This window comes from Mobula hypostoma, chromosome 19 (assembly GCF_963921235.1).
Source record: "Mobula hypostoma chromosome 19, sMobHyp1.1, whole genome shotgun sequence".
In the NCBI taxonomy this organism is placed as follows: Eukaryota; Metazoa; Chordata; class Chondrichthyes; order Myliobatiformes; family Myliobatidae; genus Mobula; species Mobula hypostoma.
In genome coordinates this window covers 15,174,489-15,197,124 of record NC_086115.1, presented here as the reverse complement: position 1 = coordinate 15,197,124, position 22,636 = coordinate 15,174,489, and the positions used below count along the sequence as shown (strand labels likewise).

Here is a 22,636-nt window from a genome sequence, read left to right as displayed (position 1 = left end):
CCACAGGAAGTTCCCACAAACTGACAGCGTAATGGACTAATTTGTGGATAAAAGGTAAGTATTATGAGGGAACAGTGAAGAATAAATGTTAGAGGGCAGCACTGTAGCACAGCGGACAGCACAATTGCTTTACGGCACCGGTATTCACTGATCACGGTTCAATTCCCACATCTGTCCATAAGGAGTTTGTATGTTCTCCCTGTGACCGCGTGGGCGTCCTCCCACAGTCCAAAGGCATACAGGTTAGGGTTAGCGAGTTATAAGCACACTCTGCTGGCTCCGAAATTGGGGATGTGCTTTCAGACTGTGCCCAGCTCAACCTTGGACTGTGCTGGTCATTGACTCATTTCACCGTATGTTTTGATGTACATGTGACAAACAAAGCTAATAGAATACTTTTGAATAACCTCTTTTTTTATATATCAGTCCTGTTACATGCGCCTCGGAGAACAGATGGAGTTGTGGTTTAGTGTCAGTCCCTATAGACGGGTAACACTCCCTCTCAGGACCAGTGGGGGTGAGGGGGGGGGTTTGTATGAAGGTCTAGTGTGGAAATTGAACCAGTGAGGAGGTTCAAATAAAAACAGAAATTGCTGCAAAGACTCAGCAGGTTGGGCAGCATCTGGAGAGAGACGAATGATTAGTGTTTCATGTTAACCACTGTTTACCAGAGCTGTTTAGGATCTTGATCTTCCTTCTGCCTCTGCAAAGATCCATGCACTTGTTTCGGAGAGTTTCTGCCTGCTGTTCCCTCCATAATAACCTGAGATAACCCAGAGGTAAAATCACCTCTGTAATTTGGCAGGAGCTAAGCCAGGACAGGGAAAAAATAACTGGTCGTGAATCTTTAAGAAGTGAATCATAATCTCTCTGGGGAAAATCTCCAATTTTGGTCTGGAAAACCAAGTTATCCATAGAAAGCCTGATTTTTTCCTACTGTCCCGATGGAAGGAATGTTGATCAGATCATTCCCAATGTCTAAAGCCTTTCGGAACATTCTCCCTCACAGTGTGGCGTTTGGGAGAAATTGAGATGTGTCTGAGACTGAGGTAATTTTCTGTGGCTGTCTGCATGAATGTTTGTTAGTGTAATGCAGAGCAATGACTATAACAATTCCATGATTTGCTAATGATGTGATTATATCATAGAATTACACAGAAACAAAGTTCAAAGTAAATTTATTATCAAAGTACATTGAGCTACCCTGAGATTTTTCTTGCAGCCATTTACAGGAGAAAAAGAAATACAATTTTACAAAAAACACATAAGTAAAGACTAAAAATAAATAAGACATCAATGTGAACCAGAAGGCAAACCGTGCAAATAAAAATAATGCTGAGAACATCAAGGGTCAGCTTTATTCACCGTGTACATCTCCATGTTTTAAGAATTTGCTGCCGTGTGTCGGTCAGAGTGGGACATGCAACAAAAATAACTTTCGATGGTGATTAAAGATAAAGATTTATATAAAAAATAAAGTTGGATGTTAAAGTGCAGACATGGAATAAATGTGCATAAATATGTCAAAACCAGCATGAATTTACAATGTAAACAGCATTATAAACAGTGGTTTAAAGTGTTTACAGTACAGTTCAGTGACAGGGGTGATAGCTTTAGAGAGCTGCAAAGTTTCCTTGTGTCTCTTGAACTAGTCCCCTGACTAACGAAGGCCAACTCACCTTACGGCTTCTTAACAACCTTATCAACCTGCTCAGTACCTCCCCCCATCCTTCCCCATCTCAATCTGTCAGTGCAATCTTCTTTTCCCTTCTCTGTGTCCACCTCACCTTAAGTACATCGACAATAACTCTCTGACACAGGCAGCCCTCTTCCACACTGTCTGCCTCCACACCGTCAAAGGGACAGCACAGAAGCATAGCATTTAGTGTAACGGTGCCAGTGACCCAGGTTCATTTCCTGCTGCTGTCTGTAAGGAGTTTATATGTTCTCCCTGTGACTGTGTGGGTCCCCTCACATTCCATTAATATGTTAATTGGTTACATGTAATTGGATGGCATGATTTTGTTGGGCCAGATGGACCTATTACATTCTGTATCTTTAAACAGGCATCCGTTAGTCTCATGAGACCATGGATCTGCGCCTTGGAAAGTTTCCAGGGAGCAGGCCTGGGCAAGGTTGTATGGAAGACCGGCAGTTGCCCATGCTGCAAGTCTCCCCTCTCCACACCACCGATGTTGTCCAAGGGAAGGGCATTAGGACCCATGCAGCTTGGCACCAGTGTCGTCGCAGAGCAATGTGTGGTTAAGTGCCTTGCTCAAGGAGACACACGCTGCCTCAGCCAAGACTCGAACTAGCGACCTTCGAGTCACTAGACAAACACCTTAACCACTTGGCCACGTGCCAACACAATCTTTAAATAATAATTGAAGATAAGCTCCCTTGGAAAAGTGCACAACCCAACGGATCTCCTTTCAGCATCATTGTCCAGTGGAGAAGAAACCCAGTCCATGCCTCAAATTGATGTTTCCCATTTTGGGAGTTAACCCAACATAATTTTTCACAAATATTCTGTCCGTTCCCTATCACAGTCATGGAATTGAGACTCAGAAGTCGGCTTTTATCAAATAGCACAGTTCCACAGCCTGAAAAGCTGGAATTTCCTTTGGGCCTTACCAGGATGCACGAAGATTGACCTGTCTGATCTTGGCCTTTGGCAGGTGTGGGCCCCATCCACATGAACGAAGTCACATGCAGCGGCTTTGAGCGGTCAGTGACGGACTGCAGCTTCCGGGAGGCCAGGACCTCCTGCAAACACGAGGAGGACGCAGCGGTCCGATGCAACATTCCACAGATGGGCTTCGAGAAAAAGGTAACCAGCTACGCCTGGTATATGAGTGTATGTGCAAGTGTATTACTGTGGGAATGCGTCTGTATGCCTACACGTGCCCCTGTCTGCGCATCAGAATCAGGTTTAATGTCACTGGCATGTGCCGAGAAGTATGTTGTTTTACAGCAGCGGTACAATATGCAAACCATAATAAATATAAATTAAATTAAATATGTAGTGCAAAAAGAGAACCAAAATACTGGGGTAGAGTTCATGGGTTCATTGTCCGTTCAGAAGTCTGATGGCACAGGAAAGAAGCTGCTCCTAGTACACTGAGTGTGTGCTTTCAGGCTCCTGTACCTCCTCCTTGATGGTCGCGATGAGAAGAGGGCACGTCTTGTGTGATGGGGTCCTTAATGATGGATGCCGGATGCTGCTGAGGCTAGCGTCTGTGATGGAGTTGGCTGAGTTCACAACTTCTGTGCCGTGGCCCCTCCATACCAGACAGTGATGCAACCAGTTAGGATGCTCTCCTCAGTACATCTGTAGAAATCTGTGAGAGTCTTTGGTGACATGCCAAGTCTTCTGAAGTTCCTAATGAAATATAGCTGCCGTTGTGCCTTCTTTGTAATTGCATCAATATGTTGGGCCCAGGAGAGATCTTCAGCGATGTTGACACTTAGAAGCTTGAAACTGCTTCCCCTTTCCATGCTGAACCTTCCATGAAGTCTGGCGTGGGTTCCTCCGACTTCCCCTTCCTGTGAGGTCCACAATCGATTCCTTGGTCTCTTACAATCATACGTGTCCTGGAAAGGAGTTCAAAGCTGGGCTCAGGCCTGAGGCCCTGTGCTCTCTCGCCACCTTCACAGTCAATAAAACTTGATATAACAGAAGTTTATTTGGATTCAGGGAAAAGGCAAAATCAAAAACAAATTCCACATGTTGGAAACTACAGTCGAAGTGTCACCACAGTGTCTGAGGCTTATAAATATTCCTTTCTTTGGCCAGGCAGCTCACCCATCAGTAATATAAACTTGGATCCTTTCATTGCATATTTGATCATTGTTTAGATCTAGTCGTGTGGAGGTAATTGTCAGCTTGGAATTAGGCAGTGATGTTAGTTGGGGAGGAAGATGCAGTGGTTCAAGCAACCTGGCTTCAGAGAAAGGTGATTCGATCCTGACAGAATCGGAACCGGAATGGGAGTCGGAATTGGAATCGGAATCAGAATTCGGTTTAGTATCACTGGCATATGTCGTGAAATTTGTTAACTTTACAGCAGCAGTGCAATGCAAACATGATAATAGAGAGAAAATAACTGTGTATTACTGTTAACTATATATATATAAAATATTTAAATTAAATAAATAGTGCAAAAAAAAATAGAAATAAAAAAGTGGTGAGGTAGTGTTCATGGGTTCAATGTCCATTCAGAAATCGGATGGCAGAGGGGAAGAAGTTGTCCCTGAATCGCTGAGTGTGTGCCTTCAGGCTCCTGTACCTCCTCCCTGATGGTAGCAATGAGAGGAGGGTTATTCCTGGGTGGTGGGGCTCCTTAATGACAGACGCCACCTTTCTGAGCCACCGCTCCTTGACGATGATCTGGAGGCTTTGGAAGCCAGTGCCCATGATGGAGCTGACTAAGTTTACAACTCTCTGCAGCTTACTTCGATCCTGGGCAGTAGCCCCCTTCTCCCCCACACCAGATGGTGTTGCATCCAGTCAGAATGCTCTCACAGTACATCTGTAATCAGAAATAGGTTTATTATCACCGACATACTGTACGTTGTGAAATTTGCTGTTTTATGGCAGCAATACATAAGAAAAACTGTAAGTTACAATAAGAAGTTTACTATTACAATTCAATTTACAGCATTATATGTCTCATATTAAAGTTCATTTTTATTATAATTTGACTGTACACACATATAACCAAATGAAACAACCTTCCTCTGGACCTCAGAGCACCCACAAAACATATATCACACACAACACATAAACCAAAGCATTATACTATAAATAAGTTAATAAAATATAAGTTAAGATGCATGTACAGTAGTGTGCAGCACACCTCAACAGTAAACAGCTCGCTGTCCTAGTGACGAGACCTTGGTGGGGGCAGGATATTCAATAGACTCACATCCTGAGGGAAGAAGCTGTAACCCGGTCTGGCAGTCCTAGTCCTGATGCTCCTGTACTTCCTTCCTGACGGTAGTGGGTCTAAGAGACTGTGAGATGGGTGGTTGGGATCCTCAACAATGCTTCAAGCATGAGTGCAAAAAGAGAGCAAAAACTTGTGAGGCAGAGTTCACGAATTCATGGACTATTCTGAAACCCAGTGGCAATCTGTGTGTGTGCGCGGAATTTTCACGTTCTCCCCGTGACCGTGTGGGTCTCCCCTGGGCGCGGTTTGATATCCTGAAGACGTGCGGGTCGGTGGGTTAACTGGCCACTGTAAATCATCAGTGTTTGGGTGGGGGGGAAGAGATGTTGGGAATGTGGGGAGACTGAAATGGGATCAGTGAATGTGGGTGACTGATGGTCAGCACAAACTCAGTGGGCTGAAGGGCCTGTTTCTCTGGTATGTGACTCCATGATTCATAGTCGCCTCTGCTGGTTGATCCACTTTCATTCATGTATTGTTGGGAATGGGAAAGGGGCAGGAGAAAATTATAAGAGAGGGTCCGAACCTAATTGTTCCTCCCACGCTCACTGCAGATCCGCCTACGGGGAGGTCGAAACCCTTCTGAAGGTCGGGTGGAGGTCCTGGTGCAGGTCAACGGCACGGCCAAGTGGGGCGCCGTGTGCGGCATGAAGTGGGGACTGACCGAGGCGATGGTGGTCTGCCGGCAGCTGGGTTTAGGCTTCGCTGACCACGCCCTGCGGGTAGGTGTCAGAATACCGCGAGAGCTCAAGCCCCAATCTGATTTCCGTCCCATCCGCAGAAGCTATGAGGGCAGGAAGACCATTCAGCCCATCAACCTAACCTTCCTGTACCTTGCATTTAACCTACCCCGTGAACTGTAGCCCACGCTGTTGAACCTGGAATCACAGAACACGAAGCATGCTCTGTTAGCCCACACCGTCCCTACCTGTCTACGATAGTCCCACTGGCCTGCATTAGATTCAAGATTCAAGTACATTTATTATCAAAGAATGTATAAATTGTACAACCTTGAGATTTGTTTGCTCCCAGGTAGCCACAAAGCAAGAAACCCAAAAGTACCCAATTAAAGGAAAAAATTAAAAATAAAAATAAAAGACCAACGCCCGAGAGAAAAAAAAACACAAATCATGCAAACGTTTGAAGTGAACTACAACATTCTGAACCAAATTGATTGCTCAGATCAGCAGCCCGGTCTAGGCCAAAAGCCTTGGTATCATTTCGGCATATTAGCAGGCACAGAGCACAGCAGCCGGGGCAGTCTTCATAGCCTCAGTGCCATGGAGAGAGGAGTGACCATCACGGAGAGCGAGTGAAATCGGCTCTCACCTTGGATCCCATTCCCAACCCTGTCTTTTCAGTCTATGCGTTTTCTATCCAACCACCTGACTAAGTCCCTTTGAACGATAATTGTATATGGCCTTGTCCTCTGGTCCTCTTCTGCATATTCGTCAGTCTAGATGTGAGAAACCTGCCCTTGTGACTCTGAACTCCTTTAAGTTTCTCTCCTCTCACCTTTAACCTGTGTCCTGTAGTTCTCCTGCCTTGGGAAAATGACCCTGACTATCCTATCGATGCCCCTTGTAATTTTATAAACCTCTGTAAGGTCACTGTCAGCACACAAAATGCTAGGGGTACTCAGTGCGTCAGGCAGCATCCGTGGAGGGAAATGGGCAGTCAGCACATTCAGATTCACATGTATTTATGTGAACCGACCTGAGGACGTGCTGGGGGCAGCCCGCGAGTGTCACCACACACTCTGGCACCAACAGAGCATGTCCACAATGTTCGGCAGAAGAACACGTGCAGCAGCGGCAACAACAAGACAGAGTCCAGATGAAGGGTCTCGACCCAAAATGTCAGCTGTGCATTTCCCTCCATAGACGCTGACTGACCCACTGAGCTCCCCCAGCATCTTATGGTGCTCCAGATTCCAGCGTCTACCGTTACTTGTGTCACCAGCCTTACAAGCATTGCGCTGTATTCCGGGCGACATCCTGCCGAGTCTCTCCTGCACTCTGTTTAGTGGCCACGTCCTTGGGATAACATTCTTCATCATCTTTTCCTGGCTGGACTACTTCCCAGACACTTTACAGAGGAATGGCTGGGTGGTTGAGGGCGAGGCGTGGGAGGATGCCACTCACTCATCTGGCACAGGCCAGCCAAAGGATAACAACCCAGTTCAACCTACCAGCCACGATTTACAACTCTTCCAGAACTGGCGCAAGTGCTTTGTAAGTGTAGGCAGAGTGTCTACCTCCTCGGACCTCTTTGATATCCCATATTGTGGAAAATTCCTCCCCTCTAAGATACTTACCAGCAAGAGAAAGCATATGGTGTGTTGGCCTTCTTTAGTTGTGGGATTGAGTTCAAGAGCCATGAAGCTCTATAAACCCCGGTTCGACCACACTTGGAGTATTGTGTTCACTTCTGGTTGCCTCATTATAGGAGGGGTGTGGAAGCTTTAGAGAGGCAGCAGGGGAGACTTACCAGGATGCTGCCTGGATTAGAGCACATGTTTTATGAGGCTAGGTTAAGCAAGCTAGAGAGTTTCTTTGAATGAAAAGGCGATAAGAAGTGAACATGAAGAAATCTGCCGATGCTGGAATTTCAAGTAACACACATCAAAGTTGCTGGTGAACGCAGCAGGCCAGGCAGCATCTCTAGAAGGGTCTTGGCCCGAAGTGTCGACTGTACCTCTTCCTAGAGATGCTACCTGGCCTGCTGCGTTCACCAGCAAGTTTGATGTGTGCTGCGTGATAAGAAGTGACTTGGTAAAGGGTTACAAGATAAGTCAAAGATCGAGTGGACAGCCAAAAACTTTATTAGTAATGGTTAATAGCGGGGGGAAATCTTAAGGCAATTGGAGGAAAGCTTAGGTGAATATCAGCGGTATCAGCGGTTAATACACAGAGAGTGGTGGGTGCATGGAGCACCCTGCCAGGGGTGGTGGTAGAGGCAGGTACATTAGGAACATTTAAGAGAGCCTTAGACAGGTACATGGGAGATTTAAAAATGGATGGCTATGTAAAAAGGAATGATTTTGGGGTAAGTTAAAAGGGTTAGCACAATATTGTGGGCCAAAGGGCCTGTACTGTGCTGTAGTGTTCTATGTTCTAAACAATAGATTGTTACCCCACACCAGGCTCCACCTGATTTTCATTTTCACGTCACTTACGTGCCTCTGTCTCCAATCTGGCACCTTCTGCCCGTCATCTACCACCCGTCCTGTGCCCTGTCACTGTTTGTGCATTGCTGTGGGTGAAGGGGTCTCTGGGGCAGGCCACGTCGTAACCCACGGTTCTGCCGCTTGCCTTGAAGGAGACGTGGTTCTGGCAGGGGGAGCAGATCACCGAGGAGGTGGTCCTGAGTGGGACATCCTGCTCTGGGACCGAACTCTCCATCCAGCAGTGCTCCCACGACGGCGACCAGGTGGACTGTCCGAAGGGTGGGGGCCGATTCGCCGCTGGAGTCACCTGCACAGAGTGTGAGTGTCAGGTGTGTGCGGAACCAGTGGGATGGAGGGACTGGTGGGGCGGGTGACCTCTGGAGGCTCGGGAAGCAAGTTCCCAACTTTAAGCATTGCAAGTTCTCAAGCACTCTTTTGTTAAAATATTCGTTAGAGGGGTGCGGGCTTCACTCACCTTTGTTCTCTGTGTTGTAATGATTTACCTTTGTCACATGTACTGAGAAATAGTGAAAGACCTGTCTTGCATACTGTTTATACAGATCAGATCATTACACAGTGTATTGAGGTAGAACAAGGTAAAAACTATAACAGCATGCAGGATAAAGTGTTACAGTTACAGAGAAGTGCAGATCAGGTAGGTAGTAAGGTGGAAGGCTATAAAAAATTACAGTATGAGGTCAAGAGTCCTTCTTATTGTGTTTCAGAACTGATCAATAGTATTATAACAGACATCTCCAATCCCCCCACCAAGCATCTTTCCCTCACCCCCCACTTTCTGCTTTACGCAGGGATTGCTTTCTACGCCACTCCCTTGTCCATTCATCCCTCCCCACTGATCTCCCTTCTCGCACTTATCCTTGCAAGCGGAACAAGTGCTACACCTGCCCCTACACCTCCTCCCTCACTACCATTCAGAACCCCAAACAGTCCTTCCAGATGAGGCGACACTTCACCTGTGAGTCTGTTGGGGTCATGTACTGTGTCTGGTGCTCCCAGTGCGGCCTATCCGACTCCCCCTTCTCCAGCCCTGTATCTCTCTCACCAATCAACTTCCCAGCTCATCCCTCCCCCTTCAAGTTTCACCCATCACCTTGTGTTTCTCTCTAACCCCCCCCACCCCCCACTTTTTAAATCTACTTCTCAACTTCTTTTCCTCCAGTCCTGCCGAAGGGTCTCAGCCCGAAACATCGACTGAACTTTTTTCCCGTAGGTGCTGCCCGACCTGCTGAGTTCCTCCAGCGTTTTGTATGTGTTGAGAGGGGTAGAAGCTGTGCTTGAGCCTGATGGTATGTGCTTTCGGGCTTTTGCATCATCTACCTCAATGGAGAGGAGAGAAGGCAGAACGTCCATGGTAGATGTGGTCATCTTGCAGACTGTTTATTTCTTGCAGATTGCATTGAGGGCAAACGATAACAGTGCGTACAATAGTTTTACAGTTAGAGAAAGGGCAGTGCAGGTAGACAATAAGGTGCAAGGCCGTTACTAGGTAGACTGAGAGGTCAAGAGGCTATTCTATTATACAAGGTGTCTGTTCAGTAGTCTTATAGCAGCAGGATAAAAACTGTCCTTCACCTGGTGATAGGAACTTTCAGACTTCCTTCCCCATGGGAGAGGGTAGAAGAAAGGATATCCTGGGTGGACGGGGTCTTTGCTTACTCTGACTGCTTTACTGAGGCAGTGAGAAGTGTAGACAGAGTCAATAGACAATAGACAATAGGAGCAGGAATAGGCCATTCAGCCCTTCGAGGCAGCACCACCATTCACTGTGATCATGGCTGATCATGATGGGGAGGGGAGGCTGGTTTCCGTGATGTGATCAGCTGTGTCCAAAACTCTCTGCAGTTACTTGTGACCGTGGGCAGAGCAGTTTGCAGGTAGCACTGTAGTGTAGCGGTTGGCATAGTTGCCAGTGATCACCGATCGATGTTCAATTCCCACTGCTGTCTGTAAAGAGTTTGAACCTTCTCCCCGTGACCCCCAAGTGGGTTCCTCTGGGTGCTCCGATTTCCCCCATATCCCAAAGAATTACAGGTTAGGGTTAGTGACTAGTGGGCATGTTACGTTGGCTCCGGAAGGATGGCCACACTTGCAGTCGGCCCCTAACACAATCTTGGACTGGGTTCTATGTTTCGCTACACGTTTTGACGTACATATGACAAATAAAGCAAATCTCATCTTTAATTTAAATATTAAATGATGGTGGTGTGAGGGCAACTTCCAGATGGTGTTTCCTGGGCTTTGCCGCTTTTCTCCTCGCTGGTAGAGGTGGTGGGGTTTGGAAGGTGTTGTCTAAGATCTGTGGAAGTTTCCGTTTTCAGAATCTAACTCTCGTTCGCTGCCCATCTGCATTGTCCAGGAGTGCTTTCCCTTTTGGTGTGAAGTCCTCCCAGTGGGCGACCATCTCCTGGACAATTCAGAGGTGCCGGGTAGGTGGGAGGAGAGGCATGGAGGGTTGCTGTTGGGTAGTGATGATGAGACACTAACACTCGCTGCCCTCTCCTCAACGCTGCCAGCTACGCCCGACCTGGTGCTGGACGCTGAGCTGGCCCAGCAGTCCGTCTACCTGGAGGACCGACCCCTGCACATGCTCTACTGTGCCCACGAGGAGGGCTGCTTGTCAAAGTCGGCAGACGTGATGAACTGGCCCTACGGACACCGGCGCCTCCTACGCTTCTCCTCCCGCATACTCAACATCGGCAGGAGTGACTTCCGCCCGCGGTCTGGCCGTCACGCCTGGATCTGGCACAGCTGCCACGCGTAAGTCTGTACCAGGCTGGGGAAGGTGGTGGGGGGTGAGGGGTCATTCTATTGGCTGGGTCATTTAATGGGATTTTATCGCCTAGGTAATATGTCATTAGTTGGTTAACAATATTTTAACTGGCCAGTTAACATTTCATTAGTTGGTTAACATTTCATCGATCAGGTAATGAAGTTTCATTGGCTTGTTAACACTTCATCGGTCAGTTAGCAACACTTTATTGGCCTGGTAACATTGCATTGATTAGAATCAGAAAGTTTACGAGATAAGTTTGAAATCACCTTTTAGAAACTTAGCGAATTCCTGAACAGGGAGGAGGCAGTTAGCCCATCCTTTCTGTACTGGTAGAAATAAGCTCCCCTGCTGACCCCATCTTCCTGCACTGGGTCTGTGGCCCGACTGGTCATGGCTGTTTAAGTCTGTAACACACTCAAAATGCTGGAGGAATTTCTTCAGGATCCAGGGAACGGTCTCGGCCTAAAACGTTGACTGCTTATTCCTCTCCATAGATGTTGCCTGACTTGCTGAGTTCCTCCAACATCTTGTGTGTTGTTCTCAGGATTTCCAGCATCTGCAGAACCTCGAAGTGCATATCTATGTTTAACTGTGGGGAGTTTAACTTCCAGACCCCTCCACAATCTGAGGAAAACATTATCCCTCATCTTCTCTCTAATCCTTTCACCGAATAATTCTCTGCTCCTTTCATTTACTCCTTCCCTGCCCCTCATCGTTTTAGTTACCTCGATTATATCTTCCCTCAGTCTCCTTTGTCCCAAAGAAACCAAACCCCGCCTCTCCAACCTTTCCCCACGGCCACAGATCCCCAGTCTTGGCAACATTCCTGTGGGTTTCCTCTGCTCCCTCACCAGTGCAATGACATTTCTCCTGCAAGATTCAAAGGATGAAAATAAATTTACTATCAAATTACCTATACGTCACCATATACTATCTTGAGATTCATCTTCTTGCAGGCATCCATAACTGATCAAAGAAATACAATAGGATCGATTAAAAACTGCACACAAAGACTGACAAACAACGTGTGTGCAAAATAAAACAAACTGCATATAAAACAATAATAACAATAAATAATATTGAGAACGTGAGTTGTAGAGTTCTTGAAATTGAGTCTGTAGAAGGAATCGGTTCAGTGCTGAGGTGAGTGAAGTTATCCACGCTGGTTCAGGAACCTGATGGCTGAGGGGTAATGACTGTTCCTGAACCTGGTGGTGTGGGATCTAAGGCTTCTGTAGCTCCTGCCTGATGGCAGTAGTGAGAAGAGTGACCAGGCTCGTTTGCAGAGCTCAGGCTACGGTCTGGCCGGTGCTTTAGATCCAATGCAGCCTCATGCTCTTACGTTCTACAATTCAGTGGAAATAGGAAAGTACATTGGACTTTGCGGGCGGTTTCTGTTACCTTTCAGGCCCCTCTGTCCTGACATCACACAGAAACCTCCTGTGTAGAATGTAATCCCTGTGTTACAACATTGGCTAAGAGCTATCTCACTGGCTGGAAACTATTTCGCTGAGTAGAATCCCGTCACTGATCCGTAAACGTCATTGGCTTCACTTGGAGCTGTTTCAGCCGAGAGTACACATCCTCTTGTCTGGCAAATACAGAATTACTGGTAAACAGTTTAGTCTTAAGATCACAGCAGATGTTTAAGGGAAAAAAAATCCACCCTGTAATTCCCTCGTGGGAATCTGTATTCTGCATGGAAAAATTCCCAAACTCTGAGTGGAATTCAGTCTCTGACTCAACCCCCACCTACTCCCCCCCCGCCAAAGACCTCAAATAGTCATACAGCATAGAAACATCTTACCCCTGTTGACCACAGTGCTCATCTAAGCCGGTCCCATTTGCTACCACTTGGCCCATTTGGCCTCATTGTTACCACCAGAGAGAGGTAGAGGGGCCTGACAACATTCACGCTGTTTTAGTAACAGCTTCTTCCCCTTCACCATCAGATTTGTGAACCCACGAACACCACCTCACTAATGTGCTCTCTTTTCGCGCTACTTGTTTTTTACTTGATTGTGGCGAGCTTTTGGTCCGTGATGACAGACGAGAGGGGCTCATCCAGCCCAACTGCCGCTTTTATTGGGACGAGCACAAAAAACCGACTACGACCCGGGGAGAGAACCAGTCTGTCATAGGCAGGCGGGAGAGAAGACAACCACACAGTCAGGCTGACCCGCAAACACACATGGGAATGACTGTATAATCCAAGCTAAAATGGAACAATAAATCAACTTGAACATCATATAATCCCACAAAAGCATTTTAAAACAAAAACAATAAATAGCGCTGGCCACTACGAATGCTGAAGCACGCTGTTGACCTCCCCCACTGGAGTGGTACAATTATATCTATCTTGTTATAAATTATAGTAATGTTTTGAATCCCTTGCACTATACGGACGTGCAAGACAACAAAATTTCACACCATGTTCAGTGATATTAAACCTGATTCTGTTCCTAACCTTTCCTACCCATGTACTTATCCCAATATCCTTTAAATATTGTTATTGTACATTCCTCATTCCCACCACGCTCCGCGTGAAGACTTCACTCCTCGGGCTTCTTTTCGATTTTAAAGATGGTCTTTATTTGTCATGTGTACATCGAAGCAGCAAAGTGTACAGTGAAATGTGTCGTTTGTTGCAACGACTATCACAGTCCGAGGATGCGCTGAGGGCAGCCCACAACTGATATCTTGCTTCTGGCACCAACATAACAACATAGCATGCCCACAACTCTCTGACGTTAACCTGTACTCCTCGGATTTGGGCGGAAACTGGAGCACCCGGAGGAAACCCACACGGTCGTGGAGAGAACATACAAACTCCTTACAGACAGTGGCAGAATTGAACTTGGGTCGTTGGCGTTGTTAGAGTGTGACTCTACCCAGTCCGTCCCTTTTCTCTTTCTCTCATTTAGATCTGAATTTTATATATAACCACTCCACTTCTGGATAAAATTCCACCCTGTAACTCACTCCTGGATATATAAAACTGGCCAAACACCTTATTAGATGCCAATGTGTAACCTTTATCTGGATGTCTGTTATTCTACACACTGTGAACATTCAGTAAGTCAGGTTGGGTAGAACCATTGACACACAGCTCCAGAGACCTGGCCTCAATCTTGACCTTGGGCGCCGTGTGTGTGGGTTTCCCCAGCTGCCCTGGTTTTCTCCCACGTCTCAAAGGCGTACCAGTTGGTCAATTGATGCTGTAAATTCCCACCAGTTTAGGAAAATATTAAAAGAATCAAAAGGGAGGACGAAAAAGACCAACTGGTTGTGGAACTCAGAGGGTCAGTCAGCATCTATGGTGAGAAGTGGATTGATGACATTTTGGGTTGAGACCCTTCATCTGGACTCAAGGGAGGCTCAGGGAAGTAGGCATGATGTTTTGAGTCAGGACCCTTCATCTGAACCTAAGAAAGAAAATGTGGGAGAGGGTCCAGAGGAGGTTCATGTGAAAGATCCCAGAAATGAAAGGGTTAACATATGCGGAGCATTTGATGGCTTTGGGCCTGTACTTGGTGGAGTTTAGAAGAATGAAGGTGGAAATCTCATTGAAACCTGTCAAATATTGAAAGGCCTTGACAGAGTGAACATGGAGAGGTTATTTCCTATAGTTGGAGAGTCTAAGCCCAGAAGGTACACCCTCAGCTTACAAGGATGTCCACTTAGAACAGAAATGAGGAGGAATTTCTTTAGCCAGAGAATGATGAATCTGTAGAATTCACTGCTGCAGATGGCTGTGAGGCTGCACCATTCAATATATTTAAAGCGGAGGTTGATAGGTTCTTGATTAGTAAGGGTGTCAAAGATTACAGGGGGAAGGCAGGAGAATGGATTTGAGAGGGATAATAAATCAACCATGATTGAATAGGGAGCAGACTCAATGGGCTGAATGGCCTATTCCCTCTCCTATGTCCTGTGGTCCAATGATCGGAATGGCCTTGTTCTGTGTTGAATGGTTAACTGGAGATGCAATATCAGGTTGTTCCGTGCTGATGGCCGTAGTCACAGGAAGGGATCTGAGCTGGGCTCAGGATTGAACTCTAAATGTATTCACCCAGGAGACCCACTCTGCAGAGAACAGCTCAATGACTTGAGAACAAAACAAAGCAAGTTCTTAGAAAATTATCCAAGTGCCAATTTCTAGAAAGTCAGCTGAACATGTGCTTGCTGAAATAGAACAATCCAGCTCCTGGTGGCTGCCTTTGGAGGCTGGATCCCGGCCAATCCTCAGACTTTGCCGAGTACATTCCAATCCTCCTGACATCACGGGCTGGAAGCCTTCACACAGGGAAATTCTGTAAAAGCTCGGGGGGTTCCAAGGCATTTTACAGCCATTGAAACACATCTGAGGTGCTGACAGGCACCATGACTGAGGAATCGCAGCTCCAATGTGCGCACAGCAGGATCCCACAGGTAGGCATGTGGTCTCAGCAGATGACTGGGTAAATAGAGACTGAGTCTTTGGGAACTCCACCATGAGCAAAAGCACCTGCTTGGACGGTACCAAGCCCAGCTGCAAGTGGAGGACGGTTGAGAATGGGGTTAGCAATCCCATCCCATAAAAAGCAAGAGCTACAGAGAAGCCAGCAGATGCTCTGAAGACTTCATCCCTGAGAGAGGAAGAATCTTCACCTAGAAGACGTATGAAGTCGTGTGGTGAAAGCAGAAACCACAGGGCCATTCAGTCTTCAATCAGCCCAGGACAGAGCACTCTGGTGAGCTGCTGTTGGCAGCCTGTGCTCCAGCAGGGGTGATGTGCTTAAAAAGAAGAGTTCTTGGGATCTCCTGTGCCAAACTGAGAGGGCAGATAGGATTCCAGCTTGGGATTCCATGCAAAAAGCAACTCATCCAACTGTGCAAAGCAGATCTCTGGAGTGAAACAGTAAATGCTGGAAGCACTCAGCAGGCCATGCAGCAACCTTGGTGAGGGAAACGAGGTTAGTGTTTCAGGTAACCTGACGTAGATTGGGAGACCGCTTTGCTGAGCACCTACGCTCCATCTGACAGGAAAAGCGGGATCTCCCCGTGGCTATCCATTTCAATTCTACTTCCCATTCCTATTCCGACATGTCAGTCCATGGCCTCCTCTACTGCTGCGATGAGGCCACACTCAGGTTGGAGGAGCAACACCTTGTATTCCATCTGGGTAGCCTCCAGCTTCCTCAAACTTCCAGTAATTGCCCCCCTTCCCCATTCCCATTACCGTTTCCCTCTCTCACCTTATCTCCTTGCCTACCCATCAATTCCCTCTAGTGCTCCTCCTCCTTCCCTTTCTTTCATGGTCTTTTACCCTCTCCTGTCAGATTTCCTGACCTCCAGCCCTTTATCTCTTTAACCAATCAACTTCCCAGCTTTTTACTTCACCCTTTCCCCTCTCCTGGTTTCACCAGCCACCTCGTACTTCTTCCTCCCCCCCTCCCACCTTCTTACTCTGACTTCTCATCGTTTTTTCCAGTCCTGAGGAAGGATCTCGCCCCGAAACGTATTTTCCATAGATGCTGCCTGGCCTGCTGAGTTTCTCCAGCATTTTGCGTGTGCAGCGAGAATTTCATGTTCAGGACCTGGAATCCGAATCAGGTTTACTATCACTAACATTCTGAACAGTACAGCTCCCTTGGTTATGAAAATTGTTTTGTTTCATCACTACAGTGGAAGACATAGAAACGACTGTAGGTTAGAAAAGAATAAATAAAAGGCGCAAAAACACAATAGTGAAGTACTGTTTACAGGCGGCACACATGTCAACTTGCTGAGTTCACGTCACACGTTGCGTGTTGCTCAAGATTTCTAACGTCTGCGGAACCTGTGTTTATGATAGTGTTAACAACAGGAATTCTGCAGATGCTGGAAATTCAAGCAACATACATCAAAGTTGCTGGTGAACGCAGCAGGCCAAGCAGCATCTATAGGAAGAGGTGCAGTCAACGTTTCAGGCCGAGACCCTTCGTCAGGACTAACTTCCTTCAGTTAGTCCTGACGAAGGGTCTCGGCCTGAAACGTCGACTGCACCTCTTCCTATAGATGCTGCTTGGCCTGCTGCGTTCACCAGCAACTTTGATGTATGTTGTTATGATAGTGTTCATGGGTTCATGGAACATTCAGACATCCTGGCGGCGGAGGGGTAGAAGATTGTCCTAAAACAATGAGTGTGGCTGGTCAGACTCTACCTCCTCCCCGCTGAAACGAGAAGAGGGCATGTCTCAGGTACTGAGGGTCCTTCATGATGGATGCTGTCTTCCTGAGACACTGCCTGTTGAAGATGTCCTCGAGGGTGGGGAGGATTGTGCTCATGAGGGAAATGGCTGAGTCTATAACCCTCTGAAGTCTCTTTCGAGCCTCCATTTTGGAGCCTCTGTACCAGCCAGTGAAGCAAATGGTCAGAATACTGTTCAGCATACGTCCGTCGACATTTGAATGGACCTTCGATGACAAACCAAATCTACTCAAGCTTGCTTCATCAGAAGTAGGAAAGAGAGAAAACAAATTACTTTTGAGTTGAATTGAGGGTTGAAGAGGAACAAGGGCCACTCCAGATCACTGTGCCAACCCTGGCCTCATCCTATCAGTGATATTCCCTCTGTCCTACCAAACCCTCGGCCTCTCAGTTGTTGTGCTCAGGTGGTGCTGGGGGCTTTCCACAATCCAAACTTTTATGGTCATCGTTACTTTAGGATTGGGGGGAAGGGGTGGAGCAAGAGCTGACAGGTGATGGGTGGATCCAGGTTAGGAGAGGTGATGGGCAGGTGTGGGAATAGAAACAGAGGCTGGGAGTTGATGGGTGGATCCAGGTGAGGAGGTGTGATGGGCAGATGGAGGAGGGGAGTGTGGGAATAGTGACAGAGGCTGGGAGATGATAGGAGGATCCAGGTGAGAGGTAATGGGCAGACAGAGGAGCGGGAGAGTGGGAATAGCGACAGCGGCTGGGGGGTGATGGGTGGATCCAGGTGAAAGGTGATCATGGGCTGCAGATCGTTGAATCTGATCGGGATCACTGATCATCTGCAGCCCTTTGTCACCTCCCATCCTCTGTCACTTTCCCCGCTCACCCCTCCTCCATCTCCCCATCATTCCCCCTCACCTGGATCCACCCATCACCTCCCAGGTCTTGTTCCAACCCTTCCCTCCACCTCTTTACAACGGCTAAGTTCTCTCTATCTCTCAGCCCAGGTGAAGAGTCTTGACCCAAAATGGCAGCTGTTCATTTTCCTCCATGGATGCTACCTGACCATTTGGGTTCCAGCAGTGGTTTTTGTGAAGCCCACACCTTGCTGAGGCTCCCCCATGCCTCAGGACTGTGAGGGTGGGGGGGAGGTGTGGAACACCAGGGTGCTTTGACCCCGCACTTCCCTGGCGGGTTTGTCCGGCCTGTGGAGTGGTGAGGCCCGACTACAGGCCGAATGCTGGTGTTCTGTGCGTGTGGGTTAGCTCAGCCTTGGGCCAGGGGCCAGAGGACTAGCTACCGAACAGGCAGGGTTCCTTGCCAGCAAAAGCAGAGGGGCCCCAGAAAGCAGCAGCCACTGGCAGAGAGTGTCTTGACAACTTGGAACACTCCACAGGTTGGAAACCTCAAATCCTTCAGGAATAAATGGAGACTTCCAGCCAGGTTTTAATCCCCAATTATTGGACATCCACTTTCTAATATTTTTATTTTCCCAGCTTGATAAACAAGGAAATAGTCCGCGGCTGTTTCCCTCAATGGCTGCTCTCTGAGAAGCATGTTAAAAATCCTTCCAACATTCTTCATGTCAACCGTGTAAATAACCCTGAGGCAAATTCCTGGCCTGAGGTTAGTTGACAGGTTGCTCCCAGGAAAAGCTGTGAAATGCTTTCATCGAGGAACTGCAGATTCCCATTTCCTTCTCTGCATCCACTTTCCCCTTCTTTGGAATGGGTCCAGGGATGACGGATTTCTGCTACAACGACACACCTGAGGAGCTAGTTCGCAGAGAGGGTGGTTTGATGGAGGTGAACAAGCTAATGGCAAGCCCTGAGACAGGTGTGAGAGCTTTTCACTTGAGTGCATGGGTAAGGATGGTGGACTCAGATTTAACCTCTTTGGGAAAAGATCTGAGAGGAATTCAGGCAAGTTGCCTTTGTCACAAACACGAGAGAGTCTGCAGATGCTGGAAATACAAAGCAACACACAAAACGCTGGAGGAACTCAGCAGGTCAGGTAGCATCTATGGAAATGAATAGATGGTCGATGTTTCATTTTGAGACCCTTAATCAGGACTGGAAAGGAAGGGGGAAGGCGCCAGAATAAAAAGGTGGGGGGAGGGGAAGGAGGATAGCTGGAAGTTGATAGGTAAGGCCAGGTGGCGGGGGAGGTAAAGGGCTCGAGAGGAAGGAATCTGATCGGAGAAGAGAGTGGCCCATAGGAGAAAGGAGGAGGTGATAGGCAGGTGAATAGAGGAAGAGGGGATGGGGAGGGAATTTTTTTATTGAAAGGAGAAATCAATGTTCATGCTATCAGGCTGGAGGTTACACAGACGGGATATAGGGTGTTGTTCCTCCACCCTGAGGGGGCCAGATCTTGGCATGAGAGGAGGCCATGGACTGATCTGTCAGAACGGGAATGGGAATGGGAATTAAGATGTTTGGCCACCGGGAAGTCCTGCTTTTGGTGGATGGATCGTAGGCGCATATCAAAGGAGTCCCCCAATTTACGACGGGTCTCACCAATGTGGAGGAGGCCGCATCGGGAGCACCGGACACACCGGACAAGCCCAGCCGGTTCGCAGGTGAAGTGTCGCCTCACCTGGAAGGACTGTTTAGGGCCCTGAATGGAAGTGAGGGAGGAGGTATACAGGCAGGTGTAGCTCTTTGGCTGCTTGTTGGGGTAAGTGCTGGGAGAGGGACAGATGAATGGACAAGGGAATTACGGAGGGAGTTATCCCTGTGAAAAGCTGGAGGGCAGGGAGTGTTTGGTGGTGGGATCTCCTTGGATCAGGGCTTTCAGAAGGGAATGACTGTGGGGAATCAAACTGATGAAGCTGATATGCAAAGTACAGTCATGTACTTGAAGGGCCAAATGGCCTCCTTCTTTCCCTTGTTTTCCTTAAATTGTTATTTTATGCCTGTGAGTGACTTTCTAGAGAGACCAGTTTTTCTCAAAATGCTCCTGTGAGTTAGTTCCTTGTCATTTCAATTTAAGATTCAAGATTGTTTAATGTAATTTCCTGTACACAAGTGTAATGGAGAACGATCTGATGCAGCACATGAAAAACACAATAAGATTAAGAAGAGAATAATAATACAAACACAATAAATATAGCTACATAAAATAGCTTATATACGTAGATTGACAGTATGACCATGAAGCTGGTGCCCGGCACAGGAGTGTCTGTACGTTAGGTGACTAATATGAAATGATGGTTGGGGGTGTTTTGGGGTGGTAGTGGGTGGAGGTGTTGATCAGTCTTACTGCTGGGAGAAAGTTACTGTTTTTGAGACAAACAGTCCGTGAGTTTTGTTTGCTTCCAATGAGAACTCATCCACTTTGGGTTTAAACAAGGAAGAGAGGAGAACGCTTTCAAAATGGCGATGATGTGCATGTGTTATAGATCCAAAGAAGCACAGATAAACAATTCCTCAGAAAGCTGGAGAACTTTCTCAGAGAAGGTTGAAAACCTATCTTCCCTCCGTGGACCCTATCTACTCTTCTTGCTGTCTCGGTAAAACAGCTGACATAATAGAAGTGATCTCTCCTCTCCCCTCTCACGTCAGGCACAAGATACAACTGCCTGAAAGCACATACCACCAGGCTCAAGGAGAGCTTCTATCAGACTCTTGAACAAAGCTCTCTTATGCTAAAGATGAGTTTGAATCTGGCCTGTTTCCTGCATGCTTTCCATAATAGCTGGGCTGAGAGTCAATCTAACAACTCAGTCTTGCCGGAGGCAAGACAGGAGGGGGAGGGATGGAGCCAAGAGCTGGACAGTTGATTGGCAAAAGGGATATGAGAGGATCATGGGACAGGAGGCCCAGGGAGAAGGAAAGGGGGAGGGGGGAAGCCCACAGGATGGGCAAGGGGTATAGTGAGAGGGACAGAGGGAGAAAAAGTATGTGTGTATATCAATATATAACGGATGGGGTACAAGGGGGAGGTGGGGCATTAACGGAAGTTTGAGAAGTCAATGTTCATGCCATCAGGTTGGAGGCTACCCAGACGGAATATAAGGTGTTGTTCCTCCAACCTGAGTGTGGCTTCATCTTTGCAGTAGAGGAGGCCGTGGATAGACATATCAGAATGGGAATGGGACATGGAATTAAAACACTAGCAACTGGGTTCAATTCACGCTGCTGTCTGCAAGGAGTTTGTACATTCTCCCCGTGACCACGTGGATTTCCTCCAAGTCATCCGGTTTCCTCCCACATTCCAAAGGTGTATAAGTGAGTTGATTAATTGGTCACATGCGTGTAATTGGGCAGCATGGTACTGTTACTATGCTAAACCGTTAAATAAGTAACTAATAAAGTTCTGTTACGGAACAAATCGTGGCGTTGAACAAGGTTGGTGAAACCTGTTTGTCCGACCTTGGAACTCACTACTCGAATCTGTTGCTGTCCTTACAGACACTACCACAGCATGGAAGTCTTCACACACTACGACCTCCTCACCCTCAATGGCAGTAAGGTCGCCGAGGGCCACAAAGCAAGCTTCTGTCTCGAAGACTCGGATTGCGAAAGAGGTATGTTAGGAGATGTGTTTGGATCTTGTGCGGTGGGTAGAGGGGTGAGGGGAAAACGGATAAAGATCTTGTAATGAATCAGTGGGAAGAATGAGTGGATTCAAAGGAGATGAGATTCTGTGTAACCTAAGTAACAGTAATACTGAATCACTATGTTTCCATTGCACGTGTGAAGGGGGGCAGAGCAGCAGCTCCAGTTCAATTGCCCCTGAACTGGGTAGATTGTTGAAGCATTTCTGAGGGCTGTTGAAGTCAAGCCCACTGGACATTCTGGAGCCAGCAAACTAGCCTGGAGTTACCCAGACCATTGGTCAGTTTGGAGTTACCCAGACCATTGGACAGTCTGGAGTCAGCAAACTGGCCTGGAGTTACCCAAACCATTGAACAGTCTGGAGTCACCAGACTATCTGGAGTTACCCAGACCATTGGACAGTCTGGAGTCAGCAGACCGGTCTGGAGTTACCCAGACATTGGACAGTCTGGAGTTACCCAGACCATTGGACAGTCTGGAGTCAGCAGACTGGTCTGGAGTTACCCAGGCCATTGGTCGGTCTGGAGTCACCAGACCATCTGGAGTTATCCAGCTAGCCTGGGTAAGGATGGCAGTTTTTCATTACTGGAGAACATCAAGATTTGATTCCCACTGCTCTTGTGGGAAGATTTGATTGCCACTCTTTGTTGGCACTGGATCCATGGTGACACTGGCAAGCTGCTCCCAGCACATCGTTGGACTGTGTTGATTGTTGACACAAAACAACATATTTCTCTCTATGTTTTGATGTACTTGTGACAAATAAAGCTTTTTCTAATATCTACAGTGGCAATCGGGTTCAATTTCCACCGCTGTCTGTAAGGAGGTTGCTCTTTCACCCCGTGACTGTGTGGGTTTCCTCCAGATGCTCTGGTTTCCTCCCACATTCCAAAGACATACGGTACGGGTTAGGATTAGTGAGTTGTGGGCACAGTATGGTTGCACTGGAAGTGTGGCGACACTGGTGGGATGTTCCCAGCA

The 22,636-nt window shown here is 47.4% G+C and overlaps 1 protein-coding gene across 2 annotated transcripts in view; it reads left to right on the top strand.

Moving 5' to 3' along the window:
* The window catches only part of LOC134358846 (lysyl oxidase homolog 4-like), a 116,979-nt gene that overhangs the window by 87,822 nt on the left and 6,521 nt on the right, over positions 1–22,636 (top strand). The window contains exons 8-13 of one of the 2 annotated variants that reach the window (XM_063071406.1): positions 2,679–2,830; positions 5,507–5,674; positions 8,274–8,439; positions 10,656–10,899; positions 21,509–21,624; positions 22,443–22,506. In XM_063071406.1, the coding sequence (XP_062927476.1) occupies positions 2,679–2,830; positions 5,507–5,674; positions 8,274–8,439; positions 10,656–10,899; positions 21,509–21,624; positions 22,443–22,477 (881 nt within the window). In that variant the 3' untranslated portion in view covers positions 22,478–22,506. Of the gene's footprint in view, positions 1–2,678; positions 2,831–5,506; positions 5,675–8,273; positions 8,440–10,655; positions 10,900–21,508; positions 21,625–22,442; positions 22,507–22,636 lie in introns of those variants that run through there. The other variant, XM_063071405.1, reaches the window with a different exon arrangement.